Consider the following 15,090-nt stretch of genomic DNA (forward strand, 5'->3'; position numbering starts at 1 on the left):
AACAAGGGTCAGTGAGGATGTAGAGCAACTGGAGCCCTCCTACATTGCTGGTGGAATGTAAAATGGAACAACCTGGGGAGAATCTTGGCAGTTCCTCAAAATGTTAAACATAGAGTTACCATGTGACCCAGCAATTTCAACTCCAAATATGTATGGAAAAGAAATTGTCCACCCAGAAAAATTGCATGTGAATGATTATAGTAGATTTAATCATAATAGTCAAAAGTTAAAACAACCCAAATATTCATTAACTGATGAATGGATAAACAAAAGGGGGTATACTCATGAAATCGAATATTATTTGGCAATAAAAAGGAATCAAGTATTGACACATGCTACAACAGACATGAGTCTTGAAAGTATTAGGCTAAGTGAAAGAAATGAGTCACGAAAGACCACATATTGCTTGAGTCCACTCGTATGAAATGTCCATAATAGGCAAATCTTTAGAGGCAGAAAGTAGATTAATAGTTGTCTGGGTCTGGGGGAAGGGGAACAAGGATGTGATCTCTTGTGATTGACTTCTGTCCTTTAGCCTAATGTGTCAAGACTCATCCACATTGCGTTATGCATCAATATTTGAGGCCAGGAGTGGGGTCAGCAACATGGCAGAGTAGGAATCGCTGGAAGCTCCTTTCTCCTACAAACACACCAATTCAGCAGCAATTCATAGACAATTCCCTTTGTGAAAAATCAGAAACTAATTGAAAGTCTCCTGCACCTCAGGAGAGTGCAAAACCAGACTCACTCAGCCAGTTAAGCAGATTCTGGTCACCCCCTTGCTAGGGACTCTGCCCTTGGCACAGTGTCATATGATCAGGGAGAAATCCCCTAGCTCCCAATTTTACCAAGGAGAAGGAAGGAGTTGGTTCACATATCTAGTACCCCAACTTTCCTGAGGGGCTTCCCTAAGGGCTAGATTCTATCGCATCAGTCTTGGAGTTCTGACAGGCCTGGCATGGTCTAGCTGCCTGAAAGAGGACAGAAGCAGTAGCTTGGGCTGATATATGCCACTGATTCTCCCACTGCTCAGCACAGCGAGTGGGTGAAAAATCCCAGCTCTCAACTTCTCTCTGGGATGGAAAGTGTTGATCCATGCATCCAGCAGCCAAACTTCTCTGGGGCTTCCCAAAGAACTAGCATCTATCTCACTAATCCTTGAGCTCTGACGATTCTGGGACAGTCGAGCCAGCTGGGGGAGAATGGAGATGGCAACGTGGGCCAGTAGATACCACAGCTTCCTTTCCCCCAGATCAGCACAGAATGAGAAAACAAAAACCACTGCCAAGAAGCTGCCTGCTTCTTCCTGGGTAGGGACAAAGTTGGTAGAGGCCCCCAGAATCTCTGGCCAGGCTTGTTGATGGGGATCTTTTCCTGTACAAGGCCAATCTGTGAAGAGTGGAGAGGCACCTGTACTGTCTAATGTGCAGACATCATCACAGAGAATCAAGGAAAATAAAGAATCAGGCAAAGATGCTCCAAACAAAGGAACAAGGTAAATTTCCAGAAATTGACCCTAATGAGACATTTATATGATTTACCTGACAGAGATTTAAAATTAACTATCATAAAGATGTTCACTGATGTCAAGAGAACAATGCATGAAGGAGACTTTAATACTCCCTTTTAGTAATAGTCCCATGGCTGTTGCCAGTACATGAAAGCTAATTCTTGCAACTGCTTTAGTATACAGTCTCTTTCCTCTTTTATGAGGCCCAGTGCATCCCAGGGGTTATGCTGGGACTTTACTCTGTTTATCATCCTGGAGAGGAAGTTAGGCCAGGCCTAAAGGGTCACCTCTTGTCTTGCAGGAGAGAAGCATCTGAAGCTTCCTTGAGCAAGAGGAAGTTCTAGCTCCTTGCTAATAAGGAGTCTGCAGGGCCAAAGTCTTCATGGGCACTTATCCAGATGTACTTATTCCATATTTCAGGGTTCTAGATTTTCCCTACCAGTGCCCTGACCTTAGCATAACACACATGCCTTGACTGAGTGTTTGTATTTTTCTGGAGCTGTGAATCTCTGTTAGATCTTCAGTCTACTCCTTGCCTATGCCTACCTTTCCACCACAGGAGATAACAACCTCTTTGTAAACCACAAAGGGTTCCTTAGGTCCTTACACTTAACTTTTAACTACTTGCTAGCGGCCTTCCATTTCTTATTATTTCAAGGCATCATTACAACTTAGCAATAAGCTAACAACTCCACTATTTCTAGGAATTTTTCTCCCCTTATCTTTCAGATGACTAAATCATTCACCTGCAATAGTATTCCTTTCCAACAGGACGTTTTCCCAGATTACTGTCATTGAAATTTAGTAACCAGGCATCTATATTATGCCAGGGCCTATCTGTGTGCCATCTACCACTTGCCATGGAATCCTATTTGCCCATCAGGTGGTGAGTGAACCAGCCACAAATCCCCATTTATCACCTGTTTTCTCAGACCACTCCCAGTACCAATTATGTTAGTTTAGTTCATCTGAGAAGTAGACACCAAGAAGGGATTAGAGTACATTCACACAGTGGAATGCTATGCAGTATTAAAACTACAAAAAAATTTTAACTGGTACATGAAACAACAGATACATCTCTGAAACATTGTTATATTAGGCAGAAGACACTCAAAACAAAAGAGTACATATAGTGATATTTTATTTAAATGAAATTTAAGAATAGACAAAACTGATATTTAGTGATAGAAAAGAGAATAGTCATGAGCTTTGGTGCTGAATATTTACTGCAAAGGTGTCCAAGGGAACTTTTTGGTGGGAGAGAAATATTTTGTAATTTGGCAAGTGTGTTGGTCTCACAGATGCATGTATAGCAGGAAAAGAATTCAATCCATACATTCAAGTTTTGTTAATCTTAACATTTGTAAATTATTTTTCATATAATAAATGGAATTGAAAAAAGGTTGGTGAAAAAAATAATAAAAACAACAAATAAAGTGGTTTAAAGAAATATTTGGGATGGTATCCTTTCAACAGTGCTGGCAATAAAAGAAAACTTTTTAGCACATTGTAGAAATGATATTAATTACTATAGAGCAAAATCTTGATTTGTTTCTCCACCAGAAACCTATTTCTTCCTCTCCTTTGGGGAATTTCCAGCCAACTACAAATTCTTATAGCCAATAACTAATTACATGTTCCAAGGTAAAAATAGGCCTGAGGGAAAGGAATTCTAGGTTAGCTGGGCTTAGTATATATCTTGTTTGTTTTTTATATTCTCCTTTGCTTTACATTTTTGTGTGCTGTATTTGTCTCTAATTTTGCCTCGTGTTAAAATTAAACTAGCATTTCACTATGATTAATAGTATTTTCCAATTCTTTATTTTCTTTTCAGCAAAATAAATCTGATTCACTAGTAAATTATCTCCTAATCCTTTCCTTTTCCCTGGCACAAAGACCTCAATAAATGACAGGGCTTTGCAAATTAAAATGTAGTTTAGAACATTTGACTCTTAGTCTATTTTTGTCTGTGTATATATCGATTTCTCAGTTCAAACTGAAGAACATAGTCATCAAAGACATAAGTCATTTCATATGACTAGACAGAGCTTTGGTCTTCTTATTTGACAAGATAATGTGTCAAGCTTTTGAGGGAAATCAATTTTGGTCATAATTTCATTATAAATAAAGATGAATGACTAATAAGAAGAATCTCAGAGGTTCTATTTATCTAAAAATATTCTAATTATTAATTGAGAACTTAGTTTGCATCTCAAGGTCCAATGTGGAATGGCGGTGGATAGGGTACTTCCTTTTGTATTGAGTTATCTCCTATCATGGTCTGCTCCTTTACTCAATACTAAGGTGACTTTTGTTTTAAGAAATGGAAGGCTAGATTAGAGTTATAATTTCTGAATATTGAATTGACTTCTCTTCACCTAGAAATAATAAAGCAATTGACTTCATAGGATTGAACATCCATCTAATGAAAAAAAATGAGAGAACGAATGAAAGAAAAAGAAGAAAAAGAAAATACATATATATATACATAAAAATAATAAAATGATAAATTCTATTTTATCTTTTTATCTTAATATCATATCACCATATCAAAGCAAGCTAGACTTCTACTTATTTTGTTACTCCATATTTCGTATAACTAGGATTAAAGTTTACTAGAAAGAGATCATGGCCTGATACGATCTTCAAATTCCAGGGTACTGCTGTTACAGAGAGATAGTTTCTAAAAATTTTTCATCTTGGACTAAGCAAGAACAGGTAATTGTAGATTAATGAAATATTACTAAGTTCAAAATAACATATGGATTTAGGAACTAAAATAGTGGAAAGAGAAGGAAACTTCTGGAATGCTAGAAAGCAGTGAGCTAGCCTGAATCATGGAGGTCATGGCTAGAATAGAAGATTTGATAAGTCAGGGTAGCACAGGAGAAACAGGTATCAGACAACAACCTCACAACTATTCTTTAATTTGTATTGTTGCTTCCAAGTCAGCCAGCAAACCTGCCAGGGAACACCAAACTCGCGAACTAACTCCCATCTCCCCTGTCTTCTCTTTAAATCTTTTTGGATTTCTTCCCTCTTTTTTTCCCCCAAACTACTGATTATCTTCTGCTTTCAATATCAGCAATTTATGATTAAACAGAATAATATTGTAAGCCACAGATCCTGTTACACTATCAAGATCTCTCTGACTTGCCTAAAATACTATAATCTCTTTGTCAACTGCTCATACTTTATTTGCTAATCTGAGTGTAAACAAGATAGACTGCTACTACATCTTGTAAAAATTGGACATAATATATTTTTCAAAATAAAGTAGAGATACTGATTCTTAAATTACAAACTAAAATAGCTCATTTTACTAAAATTAAAAACATGAAAAAGATAAAGAAGAAAATAAAAACCATCCCAGAGAAAGGGATTTTCCATTATCAGGATTTGGAGAGGTGTAACCTATACAGTTCACACTGGGTAGCAATTTAGATGGTCACTCATGCATTGCTCCAGAAACTAATTAACCATCATTAATTAAATGGAAGTGGCAGTGGAGCAAAACCTAAAAAACACTTCAGGCAAGAAAACATAACCCAAAGATTTCATATCTGGGAAATCTGCCACTCAAAATAAAAGACTACAGACAAATAATTTTTGTAATGAAATAACCCAGTCAGTATTCTTTCTAAGGAATTTCTTAGAAAAAAATCAAGAATAAACCGTATCTAATTCTGTTAGTTTGCAAAAAATGGTCACATTTCTTTGAAGTTACTCCCATCAAGGTAGAGTCCATCTGGTCTGATTTTGTGACTTAATTAGACCAATGGAATTTAACAGAAATGTTTTGTACTACAAATTTTTCCCTTCTTTATACGAATGTTTCTTTGCAATGTGACATTGCCATTCCCACATTCAAAAGGTGGATTCTATTTCTTTTTTCCCTTGAATTTTCACTGGCTTTGGGACTGCTCTGATTAATAGAATGTGGTGGAAGTGGCTTTCTGGATTTTCCAAACTTAGGCATTAAGGATATTCGAAACTAGTTCTTCATATCCTTAGACATCTGAGAACACCATGTTGTAAAGAATCCCATATCAGCCTTCATTAAAATGAGAACCCACTTGAAAAGAGAGGTCCTGAAGGATGAAAGAGCATATATAGTAAGAGGCCAGTCATACCACAGATGATGTGCAAGACACGTGAGGGAAGCCATCTTAGATCATCTGTGCCCAGTTCACCAACCCAGTCAACACCACATGGAGAAGTCTTGGATGTCCCTGCTGAAACACTGCCCAAAAATCTTTATGCATCACTTAGGAAACATTTTGGTGGTTATTTTATGCTCCAAAGTCCACATTCATAATTCTTTCTGAGATAGATATTTTTCTACTTTAAGTGTACCTGGCTAATGTGGGACAAAACCTGTTAAATTCTTAGAAGTCCTATTTTCTAGCCAAAAGATTCCTCTAGGCACTGCCTGAAGTCTTTCTCAGGTCTTAACAAGGGGTATCGGAGCTGCATGATTGATTTATTCTTTATTCAGAGGTCATTTCTTACATGGAGAATTTTTTTTTCTGTCAGTTGGAAACACTGTCCTGGGCCTTCTATGTCTTCTCTAAAATCTTTTAAAACTAATCCTAACAGTTTTTTCTTAGGATTTCTTTCTCTTCCTGTGTGAGGTGCAAAATACAGTGTATGAAATACTTCAAATGTATGTTCCAAAGAAAAAAAAAGAACGTATATAAAAATGTACTTACATAGTCACATTTTTGAAGATCCACACAAGAAATTAATAGTTCCTCTCTTGTAGTGTGGGTTATGGATGAGAAACTGCGATGGGAAAATTCATCACTGAATGTAATTTTACTTTTAAAAACACGTTTCCTATGCAAAAATTAAATGTATGTTTAAAACAGCATGTTTTTATCCTATCACTCGTCTTATCTTGTCTGAGTCATTTCCATGTTATTAAATTGCAATGCTATTCATAGTTACTCCACCTAAAAGTGTAAGAGTTGTTCCTGATTCTTCTTTTCAAGCATCATGTCTATCAGCAAGCCCCAAATGTCTCTACCATCAAAATATATGTCAAGTTCTCTTTATTCTTTCTACCACTCCCGCCTTCTCCCACCCTCCCCCAGGCTAAGTCCTCAACATCTCTTGCACATGGGGCTGCAAAATCTCCAAACTATTCTCCTTGACTTTACACTTGCCTCTCTCAAACACATTCTCTACACGGTAGCCAGAGTGATCTTCAGATTACAGAAGTCCCCATTATAATTACACGTTTAGAATAACGACTGAACGCCATACCCTATGCAACATCTGCCTACCTCTCTGACATTCCCTTATACTCTTCTGCCATTTGCCCACCATTCTCTCACCACCATGGTCTCCTGTCTATTCCTCAATGCACTAGCAATTTCATCCCTCGTGGTTTCTGTTCTTGCTCCCCCTGTTGCCTAGAATGCCCTGCCCTCAGATGTCCCCATAGCTAGATGTGTCTAGTTACTCAGACCTCAGCTTAAATGTCATCTCCTCAGAAAGGACTTTTCTAACACTCAATCTAAAATAACACCCTACTTGTCCCCATTCATTCTCCAATATATCATTCTGTTATATCCTTCATTCTCCAAGATTTTATTGCCTATTTCCTTTGCCGTTTGACTGGTTTCCTCCACTAGAAAGCCAAATCCCTGAAACCAAGGACCCTGTGTATTATAATCAGTGCTAAATGGCTGACCCACCCATACCAAAAGCCTTCCAAATGATTGACCCTCAAAACTTTTTGTAAAAAAAAAAGAAATACATTTCCAATTTTTCAGATTGGGAAATATCTGAGGAAATTTGTGACATTTTCCCAAGAAACAACTATCATGGGTGGATCCAGGACTACCACCTTGTCTTTGAATTCCATTCTTGTGGTATTTTCGTCATGACCGCATGACACGTTGAGTAAACTAGTTCAGGTCAATCTGAGAAACATCTATTAAAACACACACACACACACACACACACACATACATACACCCCTTTCTTTTTAATTTTATAAAATTCCCTAAGATAAAAAACTTTCTCAGCAGAGAGGAGAGGCCTACTGTAGACTAATTATTGATCTCAATATTACTTCTAATTAATTCTAAAACATTGTGGTAAATTCTGAGAAGTGAGATCCCTGAGAAGTCTGTAATTATAAAAAACAGGACAAAAACAAAAGACTTCGCATTTCCAAAATCTCTCATCTCTCCTCTCCCCCACTCCTCTCTCTCTTCTTCCTCTTGCCTCCTTTGTCTGTAACTTTATATATGGCTTTGTGGTACATGCGTCTCTGTGGATATGGTTTCTTGGTCTTTTTATCTTTTCTCCTATGTTTTCCGTGTGTGCCTTTCCATTTTTTCTTTATGTTCTTCTCTCTTTTCCAATTATCTTATATTACTAGCTTTCTGTCTTTCTGGGAACTTATCCTCCAGATACACTTTCACACAAGCAAAATGACGTATGTTCAAAGTTATTCATTTAAAGCATGGTTTGTAATAGGAAAAAATCTGCACACAACATTATCTCCATCTCTTTACCTCTCTCTTCCACTTTTCAACATCTCCCATTGCATCTCTGGCTGAACTGGGAATAAATTTGAGTGAAAGTATACTTGACTACATATTGTATTTCTTTTGTAAAAGTTAACTTTGTTATATTAATTTTAACATGACTCAGATTTATTCCATCTTTCTTTCTAAACTAAATGAAATGGATTTTTATATGGTTAAATACTTCTTCTTCCATGTAATATTTTTACTTGAAAAACAGAAATGTCTTCATTTTGCTATAGCAGAACTCAAAAAATACATATTCAAAACAGTGAATAAGTATAAATACCAAGATCACAATAGAGTAATTCTTCTTTTATTTCAGAGGATGTATCCCTAGAGGAACTAGTCTACAGGACACCATTAAGTTCTCTTTTTTAAGAAGAATTATTCCTGAAAATTCTTTTTTAAGCATAATGTATTCTCTCTCTACCCAACTCTTCTGCAGCAAAAATATGCAGATGCTACCATACTTACCATTAACTTAGTCTCACTACTTAACTTATTAAACATCAATGCCTTTTTATTACTTATATGAATTGTATAATAAGATCTAAAATAGTCCCCCAGGCTTACTACTTTCATGATGCCTAATAAACATATGTACCATTCCGTTATCGCTATCACTGATAGAATGTCAAATTCAAAATGGTAACATGACCCATTGGGGCCTTAGATGGCACATGTTTTGAATATTTAATTCTTAAAATTTAATTCTTAAAATGTTCTTGTCTTTCCCTTTTTCTAATTCTAGTTGATATTCTAATAATTCCCATTGGAAGTATTCTGCAAGCTAAAAGTAAACTATGAAATCCCAAAGCATATTCTCTGTTGCATGACAAATTAGTAGAGCAGATTTCAGAATCTATGATGTTCCACCATGAGGACATATATTTAAGAAAAAATTCTGGAATGATCAGTTAATCACCTTTTCATCAGAAGGAAGAGGATAGCCATTTGTTTGAGAGTAGCATTAGATCCCTAGCAAGGTGAAATTTTTGGTCATTCTTCATATTTAAAGGAAATTGAGAGGGAGAAGAAACAGTAAAAAATCCATACTATTCGTCTGGGACATCTGCTGCGTTAAAATGCATGAGAACAGAATAACGTTGCAGAAACAGAAAAAGGGTGAGAACTAAATTCAGATATATAGCACTTTCTATCTTGTCTCTCAAATCCACTTCTTGTCATGTCCTCCTCATGCTTAGCATTATCTTAAAGTGGCTAAATATTTAATTCCACTATCAAAAAAAAGTGAAAATGCCAGTATCTTTGGGAAATTCACCATCTGGATTTAAATTTGGGTATCATTCAAATGGCCGAGTTTTTCCCCATGCTAAATCAAAGATAAAGGGGAGGAGGAAATCAGGAATTGCAAGTCAGAAAGGGTAGGCTGAGTCCCAAAGACAAGCCTTACTTGTTTAAGCCTTAAGTGTTTAAGTAGATGTGAATTGGCTACCAGTCATCTCATTTGATCTTCAAATCAATCCTGTCAGTAGAAAGAGCGTATATACTATTTCTCCTTTATAGATAAAAAAATTCTGATTTTAAAAGACTAAATGGCTTGCCTAAGCTTAGACGGTTACCAAATTGCAGAAATAGTAACAAATAAGATAGAATAATTCCCAAGCCAGGGTTCTTCCTATAACATTCACGATACTGTGTAAAAACTTAGAATGTTAAAGGGCAATAGAGGTTTCCATCATCTAATTTAACTATCACATCTAATAGATAAGTAATTATTTGGGTCAATATTTGTGCAATTGAATAAAGTTTTATATAATCCTCATCATTAGTATCTATTAAATATTTCTGATGTTCTCCAGCCTGACCCACATTTTTCAAAACTTGCAGAAATAGGTAACAGCATAGTTTAATAACTTAAAATATAGAGTCAATATAGTGACAGAAACCACATTTTTGAACATTCATAAAACTTATTCATGTCAGCAGGGGCAGTATTAAGATTTATTTTAGAACATAAAGATGTCACTTCATTTTTATTAGAATGAGTTAGAAACAGACAAAATATGTGAGAGAATGTGAAGTAACTGAGTGGTTGAGACTGAGGAAATTTCAAAGAGAATAATATTCAGGAGGAAATCTTAGCACTGGAGAGCAAGCTAAACATTTTCTATCTGTAGACAAATCCATCAGAATGGAACACTTAAGAAGCACCTACAGTGCTCACTCTGTCTTGGAATGAAAAAAACAATCTATTATCTCAGAATTAATGGAAAGACAGGCATTGAATATAATGAAGTAGAATACATATAGAGAACAAAGTGAAAAAGATTTAAGACTGAAAGAATGTGGACAAATGAGAGAAAGAAGAAGGAGAATGTTAAGGAAGAGAGCAATGAGGAAGGAAAAGCAAGGGATATAGGAAGAGAATGACAAGAAAAATAATAAAATAAAAGAAGCTAAAGCAAATGTAAAAAGAATAACTGAGAAAATAAGTGTAGGAAGATAGAATTAGTAGGAAGAGACCGGGAAAAGTTGAAAATTAAGAAAGAAGCAAGAAGAAATGAATGGGAAAAGATGGAGTGAGACTCTAGGATGGTGATCAGGTCCTCAAACACCTGATGTCAGGAGCTGGTCTAATAGCAGTTGGAATCTTAGCATGCTCAGTGTTGCCTGCAGATCCCGTGTGTCTGCACTCTGAGAAAGAGGGGAGGGATATGGGCACCCTCTCTACCTGCACGTCTTGAGTGCCAGATGTGTTTTGCATCAGTTGAAATATCAAGAAAGGTTAGAGATGATGAAAACATTCAGGTCTTAGCCTACACTGAGGAATATTTCTTTGTCTTATCTGACTAGGACTAAAAGCTTGTCCCTGTGAGATGCTTTGTTTTGGACTTTTTTTCAGAAATTCCTTTTGTACGGAATAATGTCCTTCTGAGGCACATCTGTCCTCAATTCCTGTGATGAGCACAATTTGAGAATCACTGGAACAGAAGGTACATAAAGGAGAAAGGGAGAAGAAAAGTGGATTAAAGACATTAAGTGATATGGAATTCCATCTGTTAGTAACAGACAGGGAATAGAGATGAATGATAGAAAATAAAAGCAAGGGAAGAGTGGAAGAGACTGTAATTCTCAGAGTGCTCCGGTGTCTTGGAATTGTCAACCCAAAGAAGCATTAAATAACTTTAAGTGAGCACCTGGAATGAATAAAATTTAATAATAGGAAGAGGAGCTATTGACTTACTTTCCCAAGAGCAGGTTTCTATAGCCTGACTGAGGATTGACTGTGGAGGCCAATAGATGTCTAAGTGGCTAAAACAGAAGGAAGGGCACAAAAGGGCCCTATTGAAGGGCACCAAAGATACTTTTTTCCTATTTGAATTTGCTTAAACTCACTATACATGTTTATACACGTGTGACTATGTAGCTGTATTCACAAATATGTACCCATGTGTTATAAATTCCTTTTCCATAACGTTTGGCTACTAGTTACAAATGTTACTAATTTCATAGCACAAATGTTCTGATGTTTCCTAACAGGCGTGCCCTAGAACACTAATGTATTGCCTAAATTTTCCATGAGTTCTCTTTACGGACTTTTTAACATTGATTTTTCTTTATTATTTTCCTTTTTTCTCTCTCGTAGCTCCTCTTTCTAGGGATGCTACTAATAATTTCTGTAAAATTTCAATTGGGAATTTTTCCCTCTCCGGTCTTCCCCTCCACATTCAATAGCACTTAACAAAAAGATTTATTGAGATATAATCAACATATAAAAATTACCATTTAAAGTGTATGATTCTATGGTTTTAAGTTTTTGTTACAGAGTTTCACAAGCATCAACACGATGTAGCTTTGGAACACTTTCATCACCCCAAAAAGAAACCACATACTCATTAGTAGTCACTCCCCATCCCATCTTAGCCCTAGGCAACCACTATTCTACTTTCTGTCTCTACGGATTTGCATTTTCTGGACATTTTGAAAAAATTGAATTATACAATATGTGGTCCTTTGTGACTGGTTCCTTTCACATAGGATAAGGTTTTTGAGGTTCATACACATTAAAGCATATATCTTTCCTTTTTATTGCCAAATTGCATTCCACTGTATCCATAGCACTTTTGAAAAACAAGTATGGCATGTAATTAAAAATCACTGGATATATTTTTGTATGTTACACATAAAATGTATATAGCTTTCTATATAATTGTACAATTAGTGATCTTCTATTTTTCAAATCATTCATTCCAACAGCCAAATATGCACAGATCTCACAATATATGAATATTTATTGCTTTATAAAATATATTTCCATAATTAAAGTAATATAAAATTAAAAAACAATCATAAATATAAAAATTTGTAAAGCATAATTCATAATAATATATAGAGAAGGTCCACTATTTTCACGCACCCCAATGGATTATCTTGTGCAGCCCTCAGGGTTGAGCACACCCCACTATGGAGACCACTATGTAGACTAAGCCTTAATTCTGGATGTCTCTAGCGTGAATAGAATTCTTATTTAGACCAGATTATAGCCTGAAAAGGGGAAATATTTACACAAGCAATATCATGATTAATTACTTAACTGCCTAAAGAAAATAACACCAATTGATGGGAATCTAATTAATAATTTCCTAATTAGTCTAAACTGAAGAATACAAACCTTTTTTTCCTATCACTTGCTAATGAGAACAAAGAAGAAAACTCATTGCAAATTTAAGAATCTTAACTGCAATCATTTTATTTTTCTCATCTGTCAAATGAGTACATTAGACTATATATTCTATATGGCCAATTTTGGCTCTAGTACACTTTGGGTTTATTAGTTGAGATAGTCAAAATATTTTTTATATTCTAAGTTTTATATTATATGAAAAATATTTATGGGAATGATATCATTTGGTTATCATTCTGAGATATGAGGGAAAACTAGGTTATGGATATATGGTGAGCAAATAAGACTGGATTAGCATTAGGGTATATAAACAGGGTTTGGAGCAGATGCAGGATTAGGATCCAAGCAAGGGTGTAACCAGGGAATATCTCTAAGTTATATGAAATTCAGCGTTCTTTCTTGAGGTTCTGGGGACCAGTTTGGAGTAATGGTGCACAAAGGTGCACAAGAGCCAAATAATGTGATGGAAACCGATAAGGCACAAATTCAGAAAACAAGGCCTATAGCTACCAACCAGGGATTAGAGATTCTACAGGACCTGAAGGAAAGGAAAGAAGCACCTGCAGAAACGCTTTGCTCTGTGGGGATAAAGAGAAGGGACCAAAACCCAGCAACTAATCTAACATTAGAGACAGTACACCACCACTAACAACAACAAAAACAAAATAACAGAAAAAAACCCTGACAACCTTGATAATGGTTAAGTTTTGTTTTAATCAGGAAATTTCTAGTATACCTCAAGCAAAATAACCCTGAGTTCTGTATGAGCACAATTAGATAGAAGCACATGGTTAAATGGGAAGGAGAGTGTGGCTATAAGAACAAGGTCCTGGGGGGAGTTGGGAAAATGAATGAGAATTATGACACATAAGTTGTTTTCAGCTAGGGAAGTGTTGGATGTAGCAAATATTGTTTTCATCTGGAGAAGAGTTATGGAGTAGATGAAAAGGTGGTTATAACAGATAATATTTTGCTCTTTGTCATTCTGCAGACTGAGGAGTGATGGAGAGGGAGAACTGCACAGTCGTGACAGAATTCATCCTCCTTGGTCTGACCCAGTCTCAAGATGCTCAACTCCTGGTCTTTGTGTTAGTTTTAATATTCTACTTCATTATCCTTCCTGGAAATATCTTCATCATTCTTACCATCAGATCAGACCCTGGCCTCACAGCCCCCCTCTACTTCTTTCTGGGCAACTTGGCCTTCCTGGATGCATCCTACTCCTTCATTGTGGCTCCCAGGATGCTGGTGGACTTCCTCTCTGAGAAGAAGGTGATCTCCTACAGAGGCTGCATCACCCAGCTCTTTTTCTTGCACTTCCTGGGAGCAGGAGAGATGTTCCTTCTTGTTGTGATGGCCGTTGACCGCTACATGGCCATCTGTCGGCCTTTACACTACTCAACTCTCATGAACCCTAGAGTCTGCTACACCTTGCTGTTGGCTCTGTGGCTTGGAAGCTTTACTCATTCCATTGTACAAGTGGCCCTTGTTCTCCGCTTGCCCTTTTGTGGTCCAAACCAGCTAGATAACTTCTTCTGTGATGTCCCACAGGTCATCAAGCTGGCCTGCACAGACACCTTTGTGGTGGAGCTCCTGATGGTCTCCAACAGTGGCCTGCTCTCCCTCCTATGCTTCCTGGGGCTGTTGTCCTCCTATGTGGTCATCCTCTACCGTGTAAAGCAGCATTCCTCTGAAGGAAAGAACAAGGCTCTCTCCACATGCACTACACATATTATCATTGTGTTTCTCATGTTTGGACCTGCCATCTTCATCTACACTCGCCCCTTCAGAGCTTTCCCAGCTGACAAAGTGGTTTCTCTCTTTCACACAGTGATCTTTCCTTTGATGAACCCCATAATTTATACCCTTCGCAACCAGGAAGTGAAAGCTTCCATCAGGAGGTTATTGAGTCAGCACATAGTTTGCTGAATGAAATATAAGACTGAGAAAAGCAAGAAAGGAGAAAGTCTAGTTGGAATTAATTAAATCACTTATTCATAAATGCACTGAATCAGCCAGTCATTTAGAAAATGCTATATTTATTAAGCACTTCTGTTTTTCAGGCACTATTCTCAGTGTATGCATGAGACAGGTAAGATTCCAGGTCTCCTGGGGTTACATTCAGGTGGGTAAAAGTGGGTTAAACTGTACAATTAAAAATATATATATATCTGAAAGAGATAGTATTCTGAAGCAAATAAAAATAATGTTATGATAGAGTTTGATTGCGAGGTGGTAGTTACTTTACTTTTAGTTGTTAAGCAAGGTCTTCTTGAGTGGTATTTAGCTGATATCCAGATGACTTGAAAGAAACAACATGCAATTACCTGGAGACAGAAAATTCTAAGCAGAGAGGATAACTAGTACAAGGACACAAAGATCCTATG

The 15,090-nt window shown here is 36.6% G+C and overlaps 1 protein-coding gene across 1 annotated transcript; it reads left to right on the plus strand.

Moving 5' to 3' along the window:
* The first annotated feature begins 13,705 nt into the window (after positions 1–13,705).
* LOC101392054 (olfactory receptor 4N5) lies at positions 13,706–14,632 on the plus strand. Its single transcript, XM_014781020.1, has one exon. It carries the CDS (start codon positions 13,706–13,708, stop codon positions 14,630–14,632), a length of 927 nt encoding a protein of 308 aa, XP_014636506.1.
* Positions 14,633–15,090: the final 458 nt, after the last annotated feature.

The sequence above is a fragment of the Ceratotherium simum genome, chromosome 3 (assembly GCF_057802395.1).
Source record: "Ceratotherium simum simum isolate JZ-2026a chromosome 3, ASM5780239v1, whole genome shotgun sequence".
NCBI classification, from domain to species: Eukaryota; Metazoa; Chordata; class Mammalia; order Perissodactyla; family Rhinocerotidae; genus Ceratotherium; species Ceratotherium simum.

Excerpts from the sequence above, each read along its gene's own strand:
- LOC101392054 (XM_014781020.1), top strand. The coding sequence starts at position 13,706 with ATGGAGAGGGAGAACTGCACAGTCGTGACAGAATTCATCCTCCTTGGT.